General features: G+C 41.8%; 1 protein-coding gene across 1 annotated transcript in view; it reads left to right on the forward strand.

The window, feature by feature from the left end:
* Nucleotides 1–10,055: 10,055 nt before the first annotated feature.
* tnfaip8l3 (tumor necrosis factor, alpha-induced protein 8-like 3) overlaps nt 10,056–26,960 on the forward strand; it is a 41,494-nt gene continuing 24,589 nt past the window's right edge. Inside the window, exon 1 of the mRNA XM_079554856.1 lies at nt 10,056–10,319. Coding sequence (XP_079410982.1) covers nt 10,274–10,319 — 46 coding nt within the window. The 5' untranslated portion in view covers nt 10,056–10,273. The remainder of the gene's footprint in view (nt 10,320–26,960) is intronic.

A 26,960-nucleotide genomic window follows, 5' to 3' on the forward strand; every position in this document is an offset into this window, starting at 1 on the left:
CTTGTTACCATGTTGGTTAAAGTTCTTAGTCGTCCAGAAAGTTTCCACCCTTTTTTCTTTATCATTTGACTTATGACTTAAGAGTTAACACCTACTCGACTCCATGCAATCCAGTCTGAGTATTATTAATGATAATTACTGCGTTATTGCGTGTTAAGGTACCATGCTTTTTCCACTCAATTACTGTTACAATGAAGTAGTAAACTAAGCTTCACGAAATGTCTCAAAGTAACGTCCAAACATGATCTGTCAAAGCCTTTCAGTCGGAGCCTCGAGGATGTGTTAATTACAGCCTCTTTACTGAACACTGTCAGGCTACATCAACGTCAGCCTGTTTATTTCTGAGGTGCGAACGGAAACATCCAGCCGCTGAATACTGATGTACGTATGGCCTCAAAGCACCTCATTCTTTCGTAACTGTGGTTATTATCAAATCACAAGTCTCCGGGCACTCCAGTTTCTCCTAATTGTCCACTTGGAGTACCTGAACATGTATTTGATCTTTTTTGTGGGCGATCATGTTTCTCAAAATCATCTTAGAGAATCTTTGCTCAAGGGTGGGATTTGGCACCTGGGCTTACCTTTCCCTGTTTGGGATTTTGAGCACTATTTACTGTAGAAATATAAAGGAGAAATGACATCAAGCCTAACGGTTTGCAAACTTTCAGAGTCTGTTCGCCTACTCAATGGGTCCATCCGAATTCCTCAAATCATAGCTCCTATGTCCTGATCCTAGCTCCTAACCCCTGGTCATGTGATAAGGTCAACTATTAGATCCCTATGCAGTTAAGAACTAGAGCTTCAGAGCTGTCAATCTGACCGTCCTCACCCAGTGGTGGAAACAGCAGGGGAAGTGACATAACCAACAGCTGGTTCATGAAATTACATCACCCATATAGTATTGGACTACAAAAAACACTCTCCTGCAGCCACTGACTTTAACAACTCAAACATGAACCACAATAATGATATGAAGCCACACAGATAACAGATGATGATAAAAAGCTGTTTCAAATTTACCTTCCACAGCTACAGCTTCATCACAGAAATAAAAAATGCTCTGGTCAAATATTCCTCTAAATGAAAGCAAAAACACAAACTGCCTTCATTTAGGCCATTTATTGAGGCGGCTCTTTAAAACAGTGACATGCTGCTGTGGTGACTCTAACATGTATTTTGTCACTTTTATAAAGTTTGGCTTGTGCAGAATCTTTTTCTTATTATTATTGAATTAAATGTGTGCCTGTCAATCAACAGTGGTTGCCATGAATCGCTCAAGCGTACGTGGCGTGGGGGAACCACCAGGCTTCCACCTCTTACCAATCTGCTCGTTTCGGATGTACCCAATATTTTTTTCCTATAGCCGTTTGCATTAGCCATCAAACATCCTATGTGATAAATGATCCATGTTGTTAGTCAGGGCTCTAGGCTAACATTTTGTGTTGGTTGCGTAGGTGCGCCCAAGTATTTTCATGTAGGTGCACCAGGATAGAATTTAGGCGCACCACTTTAAAAAAAAATCAAATTTTCCTGCGAGAAAAATTTAGAATGTATTTAATTTATGACAGAATAAATAATAAATATAAAGTAAGGGGAAATTGATCTGTAGCCTAAAGGTTTTCCAAAAGTAATGTATGTTACCGTAGCTATAGTTTACCCATCTGTGATCGGCTCTCTGGGCTCACGTACAGGCTAATCGACATCGTTTGCTCAGAGGAAGCAGCATGGCATCATATTGAATATTTGCTTAGGGGTCTCTTCCTGGACAATTTATGGTATTATATTAACCCTGGAAATAAGATTTTACATGAACCTGGAAACGTGAAGATGAGAGTTTAAGGTGAGGACTGCCTGATCTGTCTGCAACTTTGTGACGCATGTCGTGCTCGTCTTTGGACTAAGACCCCACTTAGTACTTTTTTACGTGCTTAAGTCCACATCACCACAATGTTGCTGAGACACGGATGTGGCCACACTAGATCGAGCATTCGCGCTCTGACGCGCCAAGAAAGTCAACATGTTGCCTGTCAAATCAATGTACATGCAATGTTTATGCAGTGTATTATTAAATAGACAAAATGTTTGAATCTGTGTTTCCGAATAGGCCATTCAATGTGGCTTGGCTATTCATTGTAATTACAAAGCAAGTTAGAATTGTCAAAGACTTTATTATCATATAGTAGATGTAATAAGAAATCAAATATAAAATGCTGTATTTGATATAATAATATCATTGTATTAACCTGGCTAACGCCATGCTGTTGTGTTTATTTATGGTTTATTTGGTAGGGACAGTGCAAGTTAATGAACAAGCCACACCGGATTGTAGCCTTAGGCTAATTTTCATCCGTCGTCCCCCATGCGCACTCTCAAACACACTCTCATACATCCTGGCCTATTGTACATGTTTTTAGTGGTAGGGGAAACCGGAGCACCCGGAGGAAACCAACGCAGACACGGGGAGAACATGCAAACTCCACACAGAAAGGCCCCGTCCTTGGTGGGAATCGAACCCGGACCTTCTAGCTGTGAAGCACAAGCACTAACCGCTGTGCTACCGTGCCGCCGCTACCGTGTGCGTTCGAATCATTTTGAACTGCACAGCAGCTTGGGGACCATGGCCAAAATTTTGGCATGGATTTGGGAACCAATCACAGAACGAGGAGGGACGGCAAGAGGATGACGCGCTATTCGATATACGGAAGCCTGTAGTTTATTTACGGATTTAAAAAAAAAAGTTTATTTACGGATCCAACATGACAGCAGCAGACGCAACGCTATTTTTCGATCAAGCTTCAGGCCGTGTTCTAAATAGTTTAGCTCGAAAGTTTACAGCGGGTGTGTCATACGTCATCGGATACGATGATACGGTTGGTTGTGGCTATGTGCAGACGCATGAGAGACATTCGTAGCGCCCGATAAACGGCTCTGGACGATCATAAACCACACCTCTCCTACGAAGAAAATGAATTGGTGGTCCCCAGACTAAATATCACTTGTGATTTTAGTCTGGTGTTAGCCAGGCTATCATTGTACAGTATTTGCATGTGTTTTGAATGGGGGATGTCAACTATGTCAACCATTGACGCAGAACAAGGGTCATAAACGTGCAGAAAGTGTTGCCAATGTGTTTGGGGTCTAACGCTAAACTGATTCACGGGCCGAGTTTATTCTGGTGGATGTAACTATGGACACACGGGTTCTTCTGCTACAGCTGGACACAAAGGGTCTTCTGCTACAGCTGGACACACGGGTTCTTCTGCTACAGCTGGACACACGGGTTCTTCTGCTACAGTTGGACACACGGGTTCTTCTGCTACAGCTGGACACACGGGTTCTTCTGCTACAGCTGGACACACGGGTTCTTCTGCTACAGCTGGACACAAAGGGTCTTCTCCTACAGCTGGACACACGGGTTCTTCTGCTACAGCTGGACACAAAGGGTCTTCTGCTACAGCTGGACACACGGGTTCTTCTGCTACAGCTGGACACACGGGTTCTTCTGCTACAGTTGGACACACGGGTTCTTCTGCTACAGCTGGACACACGGGTTCTTCTGCTACAGCTGGACACACGGGTTCTTCTGCTACAGCTGGACACAAAGGGTCTTCTGCTACAGCTGGACTCACGGGTTCTTCTGCTACAGCTGGACACAAAGGGTCTTCTCCTACAGCTGGACACACGGGTTCTTCTGCTACAGCTGGACACACGGGTTCTTCTGCTACAGCTGGACACACAGGGTCTTCTCCTACAGCTGGACACACGGGTTCTTCTGCTACAGCTGGACACACGGGTTCTTCTGCTACAGCTGGACACACAGGGTCTTCTGCTACAGCTGGACACACGGGTTCTTCTGCTACAGCTGGACACACGGGTTCTTCTGCTACAGCTGGACACACGGGTTCTTCTGCTACAGCTGGACACAAAGGGTCTTCTCCTACAGCTGGACACACGGGTTCTTCTGCTACAGCTGGACACAAAGGGTCTTCTCCTACAGCTGGACACACGGGTTCTTCTGCTACAGCTGGACACACGGGTTCTTCTGCTACAGCTGGACACACGGGTTCTTCTGCTACAGCTGGACACACGGGTTCTTCTGCAATAGCTGGACACAAAGGGTCTTCTGCTACAGCTGGACACACGGGTTCTTCTGCTACAGCTGGACACACGGGTTCTTCTGCTACAGCTGGACACACGGGTTCTTCTGCTACAGCTGGACACACGGGTTCTTCTGCAATAGCTGGACACACGGGTTCTTCTGCTACAGCTGGACACACGGGTTCTTCTGCTACAGCTGGACACACGGGTTCCTTCAAGTCTACCTGCAGCACCTGTAAGTCCAGTCTACTCTGTGCTCAGAACACTGCGCTGTGGCCCGTGAGCTGCTACAGGCTCGTGGCTTATAAAACATGTCTAATTTTCTTACCGCCACATGTTGTAATCCTTGTATAACTGCAATTGCCTAATTGTAAAACTAGTTTTAACTTACTTGCCTTTGCTATGCCCAATCCCGTCAGACCTTGGAAGCTAAGCAGGGAAGGGCCTGGTCGGTACTTGAATGGGAGACGGTTTGTGAACACCTGGAAGCCTGGCGAATGTAGTGTGTGAGTGAGTGGTTGGTCGGAGGGGTAAATGCCGCAGACTGGTTGTCTCGCTTCTGTCAGTCTACCCCAGGGCAGCTGTGGCTACAATATAGCTTACCACCGCCGAGTGTGGAGTGAACAAATAATGCAATGTAAAGCGTCTTTGAGTGTCCAGAAAAGTGCTATATCAATCGATGTATTATTATTATTATATAAAATCTTGGTATCGCAAAGCAACTTCAGTAGCTCGAAAAGCCCATGTATAAGGCTATCAGACTTATCATTCAGAATCCTTTCACTGTGTCACCAAAGCATTCCAACAAATCAGATTTCACACAAGTCTTGTGCCGTTAGCTCATTGTCATCTTCAGCGAAGCACCATCAACTCGCACAAACAACAAATGTCTCAAAGTGCTCAATATTGACTCCGGCGCAGCCCACAAAATGCCAAATTTCTCACAGCTCGCAGAGACAACCGCCGCGCCACTTTCACGCCACGTTTCCATGACAACCAAGGTCCTCATATGATTTTTTTCTTGACAAAGCTCATTCACTGACATGAGCGAGCACATCATTGTGTGTCAGTAGATGGTTCATATACGTTCAAGGCGACAGTGGTTATCGCTGTGACAGTGTAATCAATCACACTGTGTCAGTGAATGTGAGAAGTGTGATTGGTGAAGCGTTTAGCCGCGAGCGATTTCTGACCTCATAGATATTTTAAAACATGTTTGGATGGATTAAGGCCCCCATAAAACTGTAAGGCAGTAAAACATATGTTTAATGCAAAACGGTTTGGTATGAAACTGTAGGAGTGTAATACACTGCATGACTGTATTACACCTTGTGCCCAAAGAATGAGATCAGCCGATGACCTGAACATCCTGAATGACCAGTTTATTCCATCAATGGATTTCTTTTTCCCTGAAGACATGGGTATATTCCAAGATGACAATGCCCTTATTTATGGAGTCACATTGTGAAAGAGCGGTTCATGTTCACACATGGATTGTCCTCCACAGAGTCCAGATCTTAACCCCATTGACAATCTGTGGGATGTGCTGGAGAAGGCTTTGCGCAGTGGTCACACTTTCCCGTCATCAATACAAGATCTTGGTGAAAAATTAATTGAAGAAGCAGTGAAACAACACCACAGTGAATACATACTGTAATCAAAGCTAATGGTGGTTCAAAAATAATAATTAAGTAAGTGCTTTATTGATCATTGTACAATTGTACAACAAAGCTGTGTTCAGGTGTTGGATTGGTCCTGAGCCGCTGTGACTGTGGGCCAACCTGACCGGCACGTTTTGTAGGTCGAGGAAACCGGAGCTCCCAGAGGAAACCTGGCTGTCCACAACAGTCTTCCACCATCTTCTGGGAAAAGCGTAGCAGATGAATATAACATTTTACTCTCCACTGAAAGTACATCAGCCAAAACAATAGGAGGTAGTAGGCTTGTGTGGCTTAGCTGCGAGTCTTGTCTGGATACCTCCTCGTCTGTCCCTTTATTTGTCTTATGAGCCCATGTGACCATTTTTTGCGACAACTTAGATTCTAAAGCAGCACAATATATTTCTCCAGTGGTCTTCCCTGATTCACTTCACTAACAAAGTTAACAGCCACACAAAACCTGCAAATAAATGATCCACATAAACAATCAAGATGTCCATGAGGTATTGAGAGAGTCATAAACGAGTTAGCAGCTAACTTCCTTTGACTTTTTCAGTTTCAAGACAGAGAAAATGGACAGCCCAGCTTGAATTTGAATTTATAGGGCACAAACACTACATAACCACTAGCAGCCTATCTTACTGAAGCTGTGCTGGTCTGACTAGGACATTTCAGAGCAACATATAAAGAATAATCTAAAAATGTCCGGTTCATTACATGGGCAGACGTGTCACCTGGATAAACAGGGCTGCAGAGACCCTACATTTCAGTATGTAATTATTGTACGCTTTTAGAGTTGCCAGAGCCATATTGTCTATGGCTCTGGACTGACTTAAGACAAGGCTGGAAGTGTAAAAAACACTTATGACTTTAGAGTTTCGAAACCCACAATCACTATTATTATTATTATTTTTAAGTATTTCCATATCTGAGCACTCGCACTCTGCACTGTTCCTGACTGAAACCAAGTGACCACAAATCTCTTCAGCAGACGCACAGTTTGGAGCCAGACAAACCGCACCGAGTATCGCCCCAGTAAACGGCAAAACTTAGTAATTAGATTCTTCGGCACCAAAGCAAAAGTGGGACAAAACGACAGACTGGAAACTCTCTTTTTTTTTCAATAGCATGGCATTTTGTGTTGATAAAAAGCAAAAGTTAAAAGAGGTAGCAGACAAAATCACTGGCTGAGAGCTAATAAACGCACTGGGCAATATCTATTTGTAGAAAAAATTAAAAAAAAACTTGCCAAGTGTACAATTGGAATGAGCAATAAATGTGTGCCCTGCATTTCAGTAGGTGCCAAATGCTAAAGCTGGAAAACAACATATTTGAGGGTGTGTTGACCATAAATTACCCACTGAAATGGAATGACTGTAGGTCCCCAACTTTGATAATGAAAAATGAGAATGCTGCATGATTTTGCACTTCAGTTTGCACGTGAGCAAATGCTTGGTAAATAAGTCACCATGTCTCCCAAGCCATTGCTCAAAATACATCTTTGCACATACAATCATCGTTTCTACTTTTAAGACAAGTGCTCCATTACAGTGTAATTTTTTGCTAGCTGTTTTAAATTCCTTCCAGTAACTTCCTCCCAAAAAAAAAAAAAGGACCAGACTTTGGCAGCTTTAATATTCAAGATGTCCTAGTCTCAAGTCTAACAGCCCATTTTCTTGCTAAACTTCCGAACGGCCACTTTTCATTACGGCTCATATGAAATTCAAATGACCACATCCCCAGTGCAGCATTTAGGAGTTGGACCGCTCCCAAAACGCAGGAGGGGAATACAAGTTCAATATAGAGCGCCGTGGGGGAGAGATTTTGCACGAGAGCCAAAAAGACACACACATTTGACCCATCCTTGAGCTATAATCTTGAGCTATAATCTCGGTCAGAATAAGATTTTAGCCTACTGGGCATGTAGCTTCTTTTGTTGATGGCGGTAAACGAAGCACCCGTTTGGCGACTTCCAGACACGGAAAAAGCATGCAAACTTCACACAGACCGCAATTGAAATTCTTACTGACTGTGAGGTGGAAGTGCCAGCCAACAATGCCAGATATCAACTAGGATTTTCTCAAAGCATATTTATGAGAGTTTTGTACAACTGGCTATGCCCAAACATTCTTTTTTCATCCATCCAGGCTTTTACCACACTTTACAATGCTATTTCCATCCAAGTCTGATATTGCATTTCATAACTTTCAATAAAGCAGCAAACCCCTTGTGTAAACCTGGACAGACCTGCATGACTCTGTTGTGTGTTTAAACAATAGCACTGTCTTCTCATCCCACAAACACCGGCTGCTTTTATTGCTAAGATCAAAGCGGCTCAGCCTGTTGTCGAGGTTATTATTACTGGCAGATATATACATATGTGGCTGCTCAGTGGCTCTCCGCGCTTTGGGCCCGGAGCGGTAGAGCGGACGGAGGTGCCATCTGGAGCCCGGTGTCCCGCTGAGGGGCAGACAGGCCACACCTGGGGCATCAGACCACCAACTGCAACCACACCTGCCTCATGAGAGACAAGTCAGTGATGTAAAACAGGCACATAATGCTCTCAAATGAACTCTTAACAAAACAGTGTTGACTATTAGTCATATATATTATCTTACTTTATCTGGTGTCTTATTCATTCAGGACAATTGTTCGGTTTCAGTGCATCAGATTTTCAGGAATAAGAAGTGGATCATGAAAATCATGTTCTATTTAAAGAGTATGTAATCAGAGTATTTGAACAATAAGGATTGATGCAAAACACAAAGTAAACAGCCCCTGGATACAGTAAACCATTGGACAAAGCCGTGTGGGTTTGGTTTGAAAACAGAGAGCCTATGATGACCTTTGTACAGTGTTATCATCCAAACATTAGTATTTTGACTTTTAAGCTATACTTAAAAGAAAAATAAAGCTGTTGTCTTCAATAAGATTCTAATATTGACAAAAGAATACTATTAAAAGCTTGTTTAACTTTTATTTACAAAAATCTATACTTTCACAGCTACAACTCCTCCAACAGGTTAACCATCTGTTCCTCACTCACTGAACAGGGCCCTGACAAAACTGATCTCGTCCACTTGTGACATGGACTCTCCACTGACCTGGAGAGGCCAAAAACAACAGCCTCGGATTTGGAGGTGCTGATTTTCATCCTAGTCACTTCACATCCAGTTACGAACTGCAGGCTGAATCTCCTGATTTGATGAAACTAACAGAACATTGCCTGCAAACAGCAGAGACGAGATCCTGTGGTTCCCAAACCAAGTAAGTAAGTGAAGTAATGAACAGAACCGGTGACAAAGGGCAGCTCTGGTGGAGACCAACATGCAGGTCTGACTTACAGCCGGAAATGTGAACCAAGCTGCTGCTTGGTACGTTATACAGGGAACGGACCGCCCAGACCCTATACTCCTGGAGCAGCCCTGACAGGTTACCACGAGGGACACGGTCAAGTGCTTTCTCCTGAGCACTCCTGATCAATGCAGACCTGCTCCATGCAGGTGTTGGCAGTCATAAGATTTGCTTTATTTTACTCCTACTGCTGTATTTGGCCTTCAGTTTGATGTTGACCAGACACAATTTGTGCCTTTTATATTACCTGTGTATACGTTTTATTGTGTATCTTGTACATATTGTTACTGTACCTATATAGCACTGGTCAACTGAGATTGTTTTTAGAGGTGCTCTATAAATAAAATTGACATTGACATACTGTATATCGCCAATTTTGCCTTTTTACTAACGTTTTAATCTTGTGAATAGAGTTCATGAGTCAAATTTTAAGGTTGTAGGATGTGCTTTTTCTCGGCACTAAAACTGAACTTGAACTCTATTTGAGGGCACAAATACAAGTTTGACTATATGTGAACATCCCATTTCTCATTTGAAAACTAAGAACCTCCAGAGTTCAGTCAGTTACTGGAGACTCATCAATTCGAACTTGAGTCCAGATGTTGGTGCTTGTGGAAGTGAAAGGGAGTCTCTTTAGGTTCAATTCCATTCTGACTTTAACCACAACAAAAATCCTACTATTCCCTTTAAGTCTAAACTATCATGTGATTTTGCCATCCTTTCTTTAAAAGCACCCACTGGACTTTTGGAAAGAAGAGAGCTGGAGCACTTATTGAATACAGAGAGAGCCTGAGAAAGAAGCAAGAGAGGAGGAGGAGAGAGAGGGAGAGAGAGAGGGGGAGAGAGAGAGAGGGAGAAAGAGAGAGGGAGAGAGAGAGAGAGAGAGAGAGGCGTGACCAAAATGTGGAAGGAGGCGGAGCCAAACCTCAGATTGGGAACAGTCTCAGTGGCAGCAGTAACACAAAAAGCACCAGGCTCAGCTCAGCAGCACAAGCAGTTTCTCTCAGCCTCCTGCAAGCTGCAAGCGGAACATCCAGCTTCTGCACGCAGGCTTATCGAAACAAACTTTTTTCAGACCAAGAAAAAGAAGAAATCAGGCACTGAAGCTGCAAGGGAAGTACAATCCGGGAGGAGCAGAGAGAGATCCGTGTGAACTACAGAAGATGGATTCAGACTCAGGAGAGCAAAGTGACGGGGAGCTGTCACCAGGTAAGACATAGTTAAAAATGCTTTTATTTTGAAATACGACTTTTGAACAAGAACGTGCGTTTGGTCGTGTACTGAGCGTACTTACATGTAGTAGAAGGCATGTAAAGCTTTATTCTTACTTTAAAAACTCACATGAAGAATATAGAAAGATTTCATTATAACTTTTAACTCCTCCTACACGTTACCTTTAACACAGCCTCTCTGTGTGCTATAAAAATGGCAACAGGAGCCTTTTGTAAATGTTTGCCTATTCAAGTGAACACAAACTCATTTTATATGTGCATTTTTTTATGGAGATGTCATGTTTCTTGTGTTTAATAAGTTCTGGCAAAATGATATCCATATAATCTGGCATTTAGGTTGTCCCCTCTGAGATGTGTTGCAAGTGTTAGTTTTACACGCTGTTGTGAGTTTGCACATTGTAGTTTGCATGAGCCTTCCATAAGCAAATAAGTATGAAAAGGGGGTAACAATGTCAATGGGGAAGTCTTCATTGAAAAAAAAAAAGTGACCATAAAAGTTTAGAATCCACCGAAATAAACACGAACGAGGTTACAAGATGGAATAGATGTTATTTTTATTCATATTTGCAGTTTTCAAAGCCCAATCAGTCTCCATCAGGACCTGGCAGGCTGCGACATGTGCGGCCAACTTTAGCCTCATTCAACACCGAAATCTGCCCCACCACAGGGAATAAAAGGCACGGATAAACGAGCGATGCAGAATTCGGACTGAAATGCTTTGTGGGAAATGACAAAGCGAAAGACGAGGCTTGATGATTGGTCAATTGAAGCTGACGCGGCATAAAGCAAACGGCCGCTGACTTGTGAATTCGAGCAACATTTTCACGAGCGCCGGCACTTTAACGCGCGCAGACGAGAGCGTGTGCGGCCGTGGGTTTTGCGTGTGCGGATACGTGTGGCTGTACATTGGGCCGGTGGTCACTGTTATGCAAATGTATTCTCAAATGTATTCTCCAAATCAAAAAATGTAGAGTATTCCTTTTGTTGGACTTTGTTGCAGTTCTGCGCTCAAAATGTGCTCATCACGGCTCCATTCATTTGTGAGCGTGCTGATGGATGAAAGCAAAAGTTTATATTCACAGTTTGAAATGTGTCATTCCCACTACAGCCTGCAGAGGGAGCTCCATGCCCCAAGTAAAACTCTGGACCAGCCCAGTCTTTCGCTTTTCTGTCTTTTTGTTCTTTCTTACACAGACCTTATTATGCTATAATCATTATCAGGCTCCCAATAGAGTGTTTTAAAGCCTCATTTATGCATGATTTTAAGGCTTGTCTTCTTTACATCTCACCAGAATTTGCATTTTTCCTATCCCAACCTCATGGTCTTGTCTATTGAGCTGTTATTCCTGGAATCTAAAGATGAAACGCCGGCTGGATTTCAATGAGTTCAAAGATCATTAATGAAGTGTTTATGCATACGAGCTCTTTATTTTGAAGTCAGACACAAGTGTCGAGCTGCATATATTGAACAGTAATTTGATTTTTTTTTTTGCATGACGCTCAATGACCACAGTGTCCCCTCTTGTTTTTGCTGTACCGTATTGATTATAATGACAGTTGCTTGGGTGGAGTGCGTTGCATTGATCAGGTCAGGTCCTCTCTTACACCTCATGGAAACAAACAAGACATCGAGGCGAGAAAGAGGTGGCACAGTTTCATTGGTTTCAGTCACATGCCTGTATCGTGCGAATATGCAGGACATTTTAATGACTTACAGGAATGTTTTTGAGTTGTTAATGCCATACGGTCCTGTTTTTGCACCACTTGAAACCCATGGCGAGTGTTGCGTGGGCTATAGGCAGTAAGTAAACAAGTTGTCTTCAAGGTATGTGTTAGCCATGATGTGTTTGTATGTATGTGATGAAAGCGTCTCTTGTTGCCAGTTCCCAGTTTCAACCAGTGTCTGTTTCTGTTGTGTTCTTGGGCAAAACACTTCACCCACCTTGCCAGTGTGAATGGTTTAAGCACTCTTGGTATAGAATAGAGAACTGTGGATAAAGTATAGTGTGACCAGGCCAGGGGAAGGCAATTTCAGAGCTCTTTAACCCAGCTCTAGTCGCTCTTTGACTGTCGACTTTAGGATGGCCTGGTGAAGCCCTGGTCTAGTCCTACTTTGGACAGATTTTGGCCTCTTCGCACCCTTTCACTCTTGGTTGTTCAATCTGTGAAAGCCTACTGGGGCAAAAAAGTGTCTCAAAAAAGGAGCAGTTGCGTATTAGGTGGGTGGTCAATATTATGCCCGATTGGCTGATTTATTATGTGTAAGAAGAAGAGGAGGCTTTAGTGGACAGTTCATTGAATAGAACCGCCTGTCCATCTGTCTATTCTTTACCCTTTCTGGCAAATGTGAAGTTAAACAATCTTAAAGTGACATTTCTATCATCAGCTAGTAGTGAATACAAGAGAGACACGTGCTATAGCCATTTCAACATCACATAAAGAGGTGTACAGCGTTAGCACTGGGGTGGAAACTTTTTTTTTCGTGCGTGCGATCTGAAACCATTGCAGGAAAGAACGGCTGCCAAGATCTTGTAATGCAATCACTGTCCACTGGAAGGGTTATAATTGAAATTTATGAAGACCCCAAAGCATATGTTTGAAATGAAAAGATTCCCCTTTCCCCAGAGGTTATATTCCGATTCAGAAGAGCTCCAGGAAGGCTTTTTTGTTTTACATTTTGCCAGATCAAATACGGAAGGTTATTGAAGATATTTCGCGATATGTGTGCTTTATTTATTTACAACATATTTAAAGCATTACTAAGTAACTCATGCCCCTAGAGGCCATAAGCGCCACTGCAGGTGTCGTAGCATGTTACGTTTTTTTACTCATTAATTGTCCGTGAGAGTAAATACTACGCTGACAGAAAAGACAAAGGGAGAGAGAGATATTGTACATCCAATTACACAATGAAAATATTTTTTTTCACTCAAACTTGGCTGTAAATAGTGTTTAAGTGGTGCTAGCCCGCAGTTAGCTTTGCCCAATAGCCTGCCCATTAATCACCGGGGGAGATGGAAGACCCCCAATCATCTCATTAATACTTGTATTACCTACTACGACTACGAAAAGGATTTATGAAAGGTAAACAAGTTACTTTACTGCTTTAAATGACTATTTGACACACTTTGTTTATAAGTTTATTTCTTTCAATCATCTTATAAGTTACTTGTCAACAACCTTTGCTACGGCTGCCAATAACATGTCGGGTGTCTCCCACTTGACTCAGCGCCTTGACTCAAACCTACTGTAAATACTGGTGAAGGAACCACACACAGATCGCTAAACACATACAGTAAACTAAGTAATCCTTTAATCCTAGGCTGGTATTTGCTGTTTTTCATCCTTTTGCATAAAAGATTACAGGAAAGTAACACAATTTTGTATGTATGGTTTCCTCGTCATCTTGCAGCTCTTTGGATATCTACTGAACTGAGCGGTCATCCGAGTCTAACCAGTCCTTGTTTAGACCTGACTTTTGTCCTGGTTTAGCCATGCTTCAGTCATTTACATTTACATTTTCATTTACATTTACAGTAAACCTCAGTCATTCAAATAGGTCGCATCATTTACAGAAAACAATTTAGTATTTCTTGGGAGAGTTTATTCCTGGATATTACTGACCGCGCCCTGGAGTCATCCTGGTTCAGCCCCCCCCATTATAAACATGTTCAGTGTAAACAAGGGAGATATTTTGAAGCGGGCTGTAGGAGGCAGCTTGTCCCAAAACAAACAAGTCAATTCACCTTTATGATCTCCTATCAACACGCGTGCCTATGTTGCCCCATTTACCCTAAATATCCCTTCCTCTATCGGTTCATTCATGTGTTTGAGATTAGCTTTAGAAGTCGGCAGCGCCATGGCATTGGTTTAAGTGCTTTTGCTGGGAGTGGAGTGTTGCTAAGGGACTAGGATTAAAGACATACATATACAACAAAGTTAGCTGGCCTTCAACAAAGTGACGTTTTTTATTGAAACAAAAAGCTGAGAGAGACAACAAAGATGTGAAACTGAAAGCCACTGCTGTGTATCAGCGCATAGAATCTTTGCTTCTAAACCTGACTCATTACGTATTGTTGTTGGCTCCGCACTTGGAGGAAAGTTCATTACAAACAGTGCACAGAGAAAATATTCAAAAATACTCTGGCAACAAAATGTAAAGCAAGGCCACAGCGAGTCCATATTTACATCTGATTACTGAAATGTTTTGCACACAAAAGTCGCATTCATAAAAGCTTAACATCGCAAATCTCATCATTTGGACTTTTTCCAGCAGTTCTGTTTTGCAACAGATTTATTGAGCCAAGGCTCGGGAGCCGGGAGATCAAACGCCTCCTGGAGACTCGTTCAAAGATCATTAATCAGATGTTTATGCATGAGGCCAGCACGACTTTAAAAGTGATTAAAGAATTTGAACGATGTAAACACCAATCTCATCTATGCGGTATAAGTTGGTGATGTTTATGTTTGTAAAATGTAGAGACACAAAGTTTTGGCAATAATGTTTGTCAGGAACTTAACTGTGGGGATGGACACAGTTATGGATGCACGGAGGAGTCTGGGAACTTTATCATAGAGACTGAGTTATTGTCGGTTTACTTGTGTTTTGAGGAAACACTGGGGAGAGTTTTATGGCCTTTTTTGTACATTTCTTTAAACCTCATCCACTTAAATTTTGTCTGAAGTATAATAGGAGTGACTATACACTGCCTGTCTTGGTTCAGCAGCATTATGTGCCCAAATAATGAAATCAGCTGACGACCTGAACACCCTGAATGACCAGGTTATTCCATCAACGGATTACTTCGTCCATGATGCCATATTCTAAGATGACAATGGCCGGATTCACGGGGCTCACATTGTGAAAGAGTGGTTCAGGGAGCATGAGACGTCACTTTCACACATGGATTGGCCGCCACTGAGTCCAGATCTTAACCCCATTGAGAATCATTGGGATGTGCTGGAGAAGGCGTTGCACTGTGGTCACACTCTCCCATCATCCATATGAGATTTTGGATAAAAATGAATGCAACGCTGGATCTTTTGACATTGCAGAAGCTTACACTGAAACAATGTCACAGCAACAACATAAATAAATGAAATAAAATGAAATAACTATTGATCCAACCCTGTGACAAATTGCCAATTTAGAGAGCTCAGTATATCGTGATTCTCCTACTGTCACAGGGAACTATGACATCTCTGAAGAAGCAGATGGCATTATAACAATTCTAAGTGATCAAATTGAAATTGAGTATGGGAAAACCGAATTGAATATAGGACTTTTATTTCTGTCATATCACCCACATAATGTACAACCAAATGTATCACTTTCAGTCAAATCTTAACCAAAGCATGTTTTTACTATGTCTTCTATTTAGATTGAATCGTACACAAAGCAGGCCACTGTTAAGTGTCTCATGCAGTAGCCAGTTCCTTCCTGTGGTCACTGACTCATGTAAAGAAGGAGTGAATTTGGGCAAGAAAACGACCCTTTAGTCCAGCCCCATCAGTCATTGTGCAAACTTTATTTTCTGGTGGTTCCACTTTAGACCTGTTTTTTTTTTTCTCCCTGGGCTACATTTAGAAGTAGCACTTTGCTCTAACAGCAATCATCCCACAAGTTGAATCTCAGCACTTTATTTAGTTTGAAACACTGAATTATTGGACAAACACAAATTCTCGTCATTCCTGGTCTGTGGTCTTTCTGGTGTGTTCTGTGCTGACTAATAGTGAATCATAAAATACCCTGCTCCTCCATCTGGGCTATGTGTGTTTTTTTTTTTTTTTGCTGTGGCTTCAGTCGTCTTTGTAGGAGAGCTTGAGGAAGAGACCTAGCAGCTGTGGCAAAGCCTTAAAGGTGATCAGGCTCAGGGGCGAGTCTTTGTCTGCACCCAAAACACCACGCGGACGTTGTTTGACGACACACGTGGAGCCGCACTGGAGCCCGCTTTCAAAGCAAATGGATGCGAGTCACTTCATCAGCAGAAACAGAAAGACACAAATGCTCTAAGAGTCATCTGCTGTTTTGAATCTAGATGTAGATCATTATTTTGGTCTATTTTACAGCCTTTTAAACCTGGTTATCATGATTTAGGCCCGGTAGCACTTAGAAGGTGAAGGTACTGCTCCGAAACTGAACAAAAAACTAGTGTCAAAGTGTTTATGTCGCAGTGTAAAGAGCGAATACAGCACACACATGCTTCGTGACGCGCCGGGGTTCAATATGTAACACTGGAGGGCAAGGCAAGCTTATTTGCAGAGCACAATTGGGAAAGTAGGCTACGTGAAATGACTCACTGAAACTGTTAAATCCCAATCCAAGTCGCCCGCTCTACAACTGCTCTTCTTGGTAACTGTTCTCTACGCTGTGTTTGGCTGCTGATTTGTAAGAAACCTACAGCTAAATACAGCACATTCCCCCTCCGCTCTCTCTCAGACTTTCTCAGACAGAGTGCGCACAGGAGGAGCAGTGTCTTGTGCGTGGGCTGAACCTGCTTATCCACACGCTTTGTCATGAAAAGATTCACCTCCATATCCCCCCCCTCGCCCTCTCTCCCTCCTCCGCCTCTCTCTCACAGCTGGTGCTCAAATACAGTCTGCTATTCACTATGTTTGCTGTACTCGCACTCACATTCAGAGGTAGACTTTCAGCAGCTGACATATGTTCCGGCAGAGAGATGACGCCGTGTATGCATTTCAAGTTGGCCGTTGTACTCTTCTTCTTTTTGAGAATGTAGCTGCTTCGAAATGTATGTATCCTCATGCAAAACACAGTACAGTAAATGGTAATGTTCAAAAAAACACATCTGGATTTGGATTTTCACTTCATTCATTCAAGAAATCCTTTAGTAATTTTTTGGTTCTCCTGCTGGGGTGTGATCCGATCTGTATTTCCTGGATTTTATAGCTCCTGAGAGGAAACACTAAACTGTTTTTAAAGCTCATAATCCATCACCGTGCCCTTTCTGTGCTCAAAAAAACATAAAATGTCAAGGTTGAGGAACCTGAAAGAATGTTTTCAAGCCTCTAGTATGCATGATTTTCCTGCTTTATGAGAAAATGTCTGAAATGTTTTATGTCGCTGAAAGCTCTTTGAACTTTGCGGTCACTGTGCAACTAAGTCATATCAATCCAACAATCATTGCAGGGCAGGAAAGTATCGCTATAAACGATATTATTGACTTTAACGATACTCGATACTGTCAACTCTCAGGCATAACAACAGTGACAGTAAACCTTTGTTCTAAAAGTGCATCATCATGTCCTAAAATACCACACAAGCTGCAATAAACATGAAATATACAGTAAATCAATTTGTTTCAAAGTTTTCAAAGAAAACATAGCAGGGTAATGCTAATCAATGTACAGACGATAAATATCGAGCCCAACAATATATCGTTTATCTGTTATTCATCTGTCGATATAGAAATGATCGTGACAACCCTATGGATAACTTATGTCCTGAATCCTGAAGACCTATTATTAGTGATAGTGTGAGCAGCATGTTCAGGGGCCATGTAAAGCCCCGTTTCCAGTCCAGGGCCTGGTCTACCCTGTTAGGCGAGCGTCCCCAGGACTAATCCGGGCTGACCAGGCCTAAAAAGCAATAATAGAAAGCTGCAGACACGGAGCCGAGACAGATCCACGACACTGAGGTGGATCTGCCGTGATAGTGCGCCCTCTGCTGGTAGGAGCAGATCCATGACTGTATTATTTGTTAATATTTTATGCTTTACAATTATTGCGAGGGTTGGTTTAAAATCGTTAGGATTAGGGATAGGTTGAGATTAGGGTAAAGGTTAGGGTTGTGGAGATAGGGTTGTTTAGGAAGAAACATAACAAGCTATTTGTATGCTGGTCAAAGTTATGTTATCTTTATCAATCAACAGAAGCATCTAATTACACTTTCCCAATTCGTTCATAGGACTTTTGTTTTGTTTTCATGAAAAATTACGTTAGCCTGTGGCTTACTTTCATAGTTCGTCTTTTAGCAGCTTCTTTCTTGTAGTATTTGCCTTGGCACCTCTTAACAATCCCGTAAACTCCACCAAAAGGCAGCATTTGTCAACATCACTGCTCACAAAGCTCTTCATCACTGTTCTGTTATTCTTTCAGTAACATGTATTGTATGTTTATCTGTGTATCTATATTAAATGGAAACCCTCATGTGTTACTGAGTAGAGCAGATACGTGAGAAGCTGAGTACTTCGACACACTAATCAGAAGTCTGATTAGTGCGTTCCAAAAGCAAAGCAGCTTGTCTTTCTGGATTTGGCCACTTTGACATACCGTATCTCTTGTTGTTTTTCCCTCATCAAAGCTGTTATATCCAGCAAAAAAAGTCCTTTCTATGGCTAACCATTTTTCCCCACTTCTATACCAACTTGCATACACATTTCCGTGCAAATACAGAGCCTTGTTGTTCATTTTGAGGCCGTATACAGTGAGTACAGTTGTGAAAAGTCTGTCAGGTCCACGCTCTCCCTTTTCCAAAAAACCCAGTCTGAGTCAGAGCTGCCAACTCACGCTCCAAGACCGTCTCCCTCTCTCTCGCCACTCGCTCTTTCTTTCCTCGCCTCTCCTGCCCTGATCTGGCTCACAGATGGGGTATGCACATAGCCACTAAACGCTGCCTCAGGAAAACTCACCCAAAAAGGAAAAAAAAGAGACTAAAACCAGGAATGGAAAAGACTACTCCAAACATTTTTCCCCAGACCAATGTACATTCTATACGTTCGGCCAATTAACTGGGCCCATAGTGTTAGTGGGGTGTTGGATATTAAAGAGAATTGTTGCCTTAATGCCAGACCAATTACTAAAGTACGTAGTCAGACCGCAGAGAAGTTTGTCAGGAGCATATGGGCTCAGAGGAGCTGGAGAGGACTGTGGTTAAGTCCAAGGCAAAGCAAACGGACCGCAGCGGCGCCGACCGAGAGGAGGAGGAGGAGAGAGGTTCTGGAGGTGTGCTAAACTGTATAGAGTATTGTGACTTTATTATGAGTGACACAAATGTTTCACCGGAACAGAAGGAAAGGAAAGAAAGAAGATGAAATTTGGACATGGCCAGAGAATGTGAAATACATTACAAAATTGATAGATTTTCCACAAGTATTGCCCTGAGCAACCATTTACATAGGCCTAAGTGAGTGAGCCCTACCTTAGATCTGGTTTAGACCTGTTGTTGTTGCTCCAAAATGGCACCATAGACGTCATTATTAGTAGACCATCATTCCTCACTTCTTCCATTCACATGACACCAGTCGAGAGACAATCCATGATGGCAGGTCAGTGTCCTCCCACAGAGCATGTTCCCAAAAAGGGCAAGAAAGTGGTTTGACCCCTGGCCCGATAGGGACTTTCTGCAGTTTCCCTTATCACTAAAAAGACATGAATGGGAGTGTGTTTGAGAGAGCGAGTGGGGGACAATGGATGTAAATGATCCCACACTGGTGCGGCGTGTTTACATGTATGAGTTCATGCACTAAAGATATGGCAGCAATGTCAGCACTCTGTCATCAGTGCTTTTCTTGCTCTTCGTATGAAACACCATGAAGAGGAGGGTATCGTGGCCAAAACATCTACTTCATTAAGAGTAATGTTGCCTCTGAAAGTTGTTCCCCAAAGTATTATTTGTATAATGTACAAAAAGTACTGGTGAAAATACTTCTTAGCATTTAGTATACAGTAAATTCACAGGGCTGATTTACTAAACGTTGGCACTCATTCATTATAAGGACTAAAGTGGTGAAAAATGCATAACTGCTAATAAGGCCACAGTCATCAGACAGTTTTGTCTCAGAAGTTACTAAAGAACCTGCATTCACTCAAGTAATCAAGTTCTTGTACTTGAGTAACTGCAATTGAATACCACTGCTTTAGGAACTTTCTGCGTAGCTTTTTGAAGAGAAAGATGTTCAAAGAAACACTGGAAGGAAAAGCTAATTTAAGACATATTTATTCAAAAATAATCTGAACCTAAAAGTGAATAATTATTAAGGAAGTACAGCAGCTCCAAAGAACGACCTGGAATTGGATGATGTTGGAAGCAACAAGTGAATTGCTAACTGATCATTTTTAAGTTCTCTTGCGATTCTCACGACCTCACTCTGTCAGAACAATGTATGCAGAAAAGTGTTTACTTCACACTGGTCAAAGAAACTCTCCTTTTAACACAACAATAATGTATATGCTTGAAATAACAAGGAATATGATTGTAAATCCACTAGCTTCTCTGAACAGCAAACATGAAAACAAAATGACTCAGGGTTATTATTGAGTTTATCCAACTTGAATGTCCCAAAATATAAAAGTGAAGTGTTTGCTCTGAACTTTGACGGCTCTGAACTCCAGTGTGGGGTATTAATAATAAAAAGTGTGAATAATTTATCAGACTTCAGTCTGAACTGCTCAAAGTCACCTTGAGAGAGATGCTTTTAACGTGCTGCATTGATCTATCAGTGTTTTTTAGTGTCAGCTCTGTCACTGCACAGGGATGACATGTGGAGAAAGCATTACAGGTCTCACTAACTCAAACAGAGCATGAATACACACAGGGGCTGAAGGTGGTTTGCCCTATGTTCAAGTGACCCCTGTATTACGACGTGCTTTAGTATATTTATATTTATAGTATGACGATGTCTGTGTATGTCTCAGCTGGGGAAGTAGCTGTAATAATAACTGACTTTCCGCTGTTATTGCTTTTTCTGTTCTTGTTTTGGTCACATTCATTTATCTTGTTGGAAGAAGTTATTTTTACGTGTGATGTCGGATAAATCTTCATTTAGGCGGCCTACGTGTTAGAACCAAGCAAAAGCATAGCTTGCACTAACTACTCTGAAGTCTTGCAGCACTTTTAAGGCTTAACAAAAATATATATCCCAGAGCAAGTTTTCTGAAGATCAAGCAGTGTCGGCATCTCTGGGCAACTTTTTAGTTGGCCAGCTTGGTCTTTAGCACTCTGCTGTTAGTGTGAACGCAACGGCAGGGACGGCGGGTATCGTGCACATCAGGAAAATATTTTTGGGATTAGATAACTTGTGTTTGACGGCATTACTTTATTCTTCGCTTCTACCCACTCCAGTCAAAAGGTCGGCTCGGCCTTCTATCACAAGTTCTTTTTATACTTTTTAACTTTTTGTCATAAATCTGTTTCCATCTTCCCTGATGCACATTAACACTTATCTGCGAAAACCAAAACCCACCTCAATCGATCATATCCCGATATTTTTTGGGAGTGAGAGCTGTGAAATGAAATGTTATGTCAAAGTCAAAGCCAAATACGAGCAGTTTTATTGAAGACTCACTATGAAATGTAAACATAAACACTGTATAACAAAGTTCCGTAAGGTGCACATTTAAATAAAAAAATATCCCTCCATCCATCCATCCATTTTCTTCCACTTGTCCGTTGCTGTTGGAGCTGCCCAAATCACATTGCACCAGCCCCTTATGGCTCCTCCTACAGGTGGTGGGTCCACGGAAGTTACGGACGGTTACGGTTTGCCATGGGAGACCCTACCAGGGGCACAAAGCTCCCAGGATCATTCGGGTGCTCAAACCCCTCCACCACGTTAAGGTGGTGCTTCCAGGAGGGGTAAAAAATAAATTAATTAAAAAAACATCTTTAATAGAAATAGCCTAGAAAATAAAATAGGGCAATCTTTTTCTGTGGGCAGCATTTATATATAAAGAGATAACAAAATAAAGTGCTCTGTTTACGTAAACTTTTTCAAAAATCGTCTTGAAACCTGTTTCTTTTTGTTAACTTCATAGCTTATCTGAGTTTGAAATATCCCGATATATCCAATATGGTCTAATTCCATATCTCATTTAAAAATATGTCGATATATCTTAAATATCGATATATTGCCTAGCCCTATTTCATTTGAGAGTATTTAGAATACAGTTACTTTCCAAATATCAAGGGAATGCATCCCAGTATCAAACTTTCATTGCTACATTCTATAGGTGTGACGCCTCATTTGAAAGCTAAGACCAACAAATCTGATATCGTGTTGTTACCGTGTTGTCAACCCGTTTTTTGTGGCATTTTTCATCACAAATGTACCACTTTTGTGTTGAGTTTTTGTAACTCTTTAGCTGCACTTTCATGGCTTTTTGTCACTTGCTCTGTAGCAGCTTTTTGTCACTTTTTTGTTGTACTTTCATTGCTTTTTTATTACGTGTTTGTTACTTTTCTTTTTTCTTGCATTTTCATCCTTGTTTTCTTCTCGTTTTTGTCACTGTTTTCAAGAAGCTTTTAGATTTGGGCAAAGTCAAACTGGAGAAAATGTGCTCGGTTCAGGCGGGGGTTAAAGAGTTCCTAGTTAAGGCTAAGTGAGTTTAGGTGTTCCAACAATCCTAGTCCTTATTTTTGTAATGATCCGCCATATTTATACATAAGTATAATGATAATCAATGTGAAAGTATTCTAAAGTATTCAAAGTATTCAGAATACAGTACTCTGACTAGACAAAGTAACGGAACACGTTACAAAACACATTTCAAGTGCTCAGTATTCGGTAACTAAACACAATTTCAAAGTATTCTCCCACACTGCTGCTTACACACTATTCCTAAAGTTGAGGTGCGTAATGTCTTGCTCAGAGATCTGAACTTCCCACCCTAAACCACCCACACCACCGTCGAGATTCAAGGAAATGTGAGATTCCCGCAGTTATTCCTGGATCATGATTCAGTGGTGACAGCACAAACTCAAACCAGCAGCAGCAGGAGTAGCAGCAGTCCTCGGGTCACGTCCCAGCACAAAAACCTTTAATTGAGGCGTCACCGAAACCCCGCCCCTTTTAGGACGACAGCTGTTTTGAAGTTCATGCCTTGAATCTCACACTCTCTTTACCACAATTAGTGAGCGGTGGGCACCGAAAGATAAACATCACCAGCAGCCAAAGATAACTACAGCAAACACGCTGCTACTGCGTGTGGAGTTCACAAACTGGTTTTGCAAATTAGATGTTTTCCATGTTTCAATGGACATGAGCGTATACAAAACAGAGGACGCGGTACAATGGGTGTTTGTATCTATTGAGGGCGGCGGATGTCAGTCCGGCTTCAATGGCAATGCATCTGTAAACACATTCATGCTGTTGTTCTGGGTCAAACTGCTGCTATTTTTCCATCATATTTTTTTTCTAATCTACTTTGTGTATGCCCTTATAGTTTTAATATTTTTATAGTTTATTATTTATCTCAACCAAGTTTTATGTTATGTATTTTTTTGTTTGTTTGATGTTGCATAATTGCACCGAAGAAAATTCGAATGATAACTATACAGGGAGTTTGTCGATGTTAAAATAGATATTTCCTACACAATTGATTTTTTTGGTACTTTTTCTTTGTTATTTGAGCTTTTAAAGGTGCGTTATTGACACTTTATTTTACACTACCTTGATGCATTGTACCTAACAAAATGTCTGTAATGACTTGTAGTGCAAATGCAATGGAATAATGTGTATTAGCAGGTACATTTGTATTAGCAGGTACCTGTACATTTGCAGGTACATAGTGTAATAAGACCCTATATAACTAACTAACTATATAACTATAAGCCTAACCTTAAGCCTAAAGGTCGTATGTCTTATTACATTATGTACCTGCAAGGTACTAATACACATTATTCCATTGTGTCTCTAACCCTTAGGTACAGCTTGTTAAACATTGTTACAAAGCTCATTACATTGTACTAAATTTTGTCAAGTACAAAGTATCAAGGGTAGTGTAAAATAGTGTTACCAGTTTTATTACTGCGTATTAGACCTTTTACTTTTTTCCCCTCATAAAACACTAAACAATGCACCATGTTATCCTGTTCCCTCCTCAAAAAAACAAAAAATATACCCAGAAAGTTGTGTCTTGCTTTTTTCAATACAGTTTTGTGTAATCCTGTATACTTTGGTTGTTTCCAAGAGGGTCTGAATGCAGCCAATGGAGAGTCACGTGGGTGGTGGAGCTCCACTTCTCCACACGATGATGTCACCGACACCTTTTGCCCCCGCCACATTTGTCGCCTTTCGTAAACTCCACTATTCTTAAGCTCAGGATTAGGGTTCGTTTGGATCAGTTTAGGCTGGCGTTGTCCTGCGGAGGTGACGTCGTTCCCTGTGGAGAAGTGGAGCTCCACTGATCATGTGCCCCTCCATCTTTTTCGCTGTTATGAAAGTGTAATTTCCACTACTGCCTTCAGAGGGCGCTCCAGGCCAATTTGAAATCCTGACCAGCCCAGTCTTTCAATCGTTACTTTCTTTTATTTACACGGACATGATACCAAATTTGAAAACATAAAAACATCAATACCGAGGCACCCAAAAGAATGTTTTCAAGTCAATTATGCATAACTTGTTGATTCCATCCTCTATATAGCTATTGTTTAAGCTGTACTTTGCCGTAAACCCATTTTTTTTCTGAGTTTATCAAAATTAATTGGGCCACTCATTCTTTTTAGGCAAAACTATTTACAATTATGAAATACAGAAACAACAACTAAGAATTCATTGTATCAAGAAACACACTCGCTAAGAAAGCGCTTGAATCATATGTGGCGTTTTTGCCTCTTCACTTGACGTGTCATCGATCATCGGTTTCCCTCTTTGAAGTCGTTAAAGGTTTACAGTCGAGCGAGTGGTTTTACCTTAAAACATTACAACTTCCACGGGGCTTTGGTCTTGTGACGATCACGGGACGGGGCCGTTTAGATCCACAGCGTGTGTTGATGTTAATGTAAAGCAGCTGGAAATCAGTTCACACACCGGCGACGAGGGGGAGGGAGGGCGATGCAGGGGGGGGCGAGTTTACGACTGCAACTTTTGAAGGAGCGGGATGGTTTTGATTGAAGTGTGTTGGTATAATTCGAGTGGCTGCAGGTTTGTGGCATGTGTGCTTAATGATTTATAGAAGCTTCACGATCATAACTCTGGGTAGCCTTTAACACTTTGTATGACGTCTCTAATGAGTTTAGTTACAAAAGGGCAGGGTGTATTTTTTCAACAGAATCTCCAAACTTGAGTGCAGCGACTGATCATTTTTTGGCTTTTATTGGACCCACAACAGAAATGCATTGCCGACATTTATGCAAGTTTCACTTCACCTTTTCCTCATTTCTGTTTTTCTTTTTTTGCTGTGTAAGCAGTCGCTGCAAGTGCTGACTTCCGCGGGTTTTCGGGCTGTAAAAGGGATTTGACCGCTGATCTACAGCAAGCCACTGGCCAAAAAGTCAAAGTGTATTTAAGTTGGTGTGAATCTGGTTTAGACATGGTTTACATTCCTGTATAGGTTTATTTCAGACCCTTACTAGGCTCAGTTTTGTCATGATTTTAGTGCTCGGAAAAGAAATACTTTATGAGGTGGTGACAGAAACACTTTACTGGATTACAGGAAATCTCGAGCTGAAACTCTTTTGATATTTTTAGTGCAACTCTGTGTCTTGTTTGGCAAATTTGCAGCAAATCTAAACATAGAGCACAATACTAAGTAAATACAGATCACACTTGCCAGACTGTTTGCAGGATTCGGAAAGACATTGAGCTCTTGAGCACTTTCCTAAGTCTAGTTTTTACTTAACCTTCCTTTGGGGCTGAAGAACTAGTAAACAAACCGGGAGGCCAGAGCAGTTGGAGGGAGCTGGCAGGGCCGCAGCATCATTGTAAATGATGCCACGCTGCATGCTGGGATTTGGAACGGATCAATCGGACAAGATACCCCCCCCCCCCCCAAAAAAAAAAACTGGGACACAAAAACACTTCCTGGTTCTACACTCTGGAGGTCCGTGAGAGGAAGAGGAGGAAAGAGGCTGGAGTATAGAGTTACGTAAGGATGGAGCAAAGTGATTCTGCTCGTTTTAAGACAATCTGAGAGAACGTGGCTTTGGAAATGCAGTTTTAAAGTTTAAACAGGTCATATAAGGTCAGTTTCTCTGTGAAGTTTGCGCGTTCACCTCTCATTTCTAATACCACTAAAACATGTACAATAGGCCATGAGTGAAAATGTGTTTGAGAATGCGAGTGCAGGACAACGGATGGAAATAAGCTTGTGTTATGAAATCAGAAATGAGCTCACTAGCTACAATCTAGAATGGCGTGTTTACATGCATTAACCTACACTGTCCCAACCAAATGAAGAACCTATAATTCCTAGCAATATTTTGGATCTAAAGAGAGACCAAACTGATTTAAAGCAGGATTAATCTGCATCTCATAAACCCACAGGTTCAAATCAGGACTTCGCAAGAGCTAAACCTGCAGCAGTAAAGCACATGCAGAGCACGTCATTGAACTGTCACGACCAAAAACATCAGACCTCTGCGACAAATCTCAAGATGTTCAAACAGGGCAACAAAAGGCTGGGAGAATAATGTCAAAAAGAGGCACCGAAGCTTGTGCAACATAAATCAAACTTGTGATAAAAAAGAAGAACACCAGTCTGTCTTATTTTCTGTTGGAAAGCAGTGTCTGGGACTAAGCCCAGAACAACTAATTTCTCTCAAAGTTTGGTGTTGATCCAATCACAGACGCAACAACATTAAAATGTGAGAAGGAACCATATGCACTGCTATGTGTGGGCCAAGTACGTCCAAGACCCAGGCGCTCAACAGCAACATTTA

Source organism: Gobius niger (genome assembly GCF_951799975.1).
Source record: "Gobius niger genome assembly, chromosome: 4".
Classification (NCBI taxonomy): domain Eukaryota; kingdom Metazoa; phylum Chordata; class Actinopteri; order Gobiiformes; family Gobiidae; genus Gobius; species Gobius niger.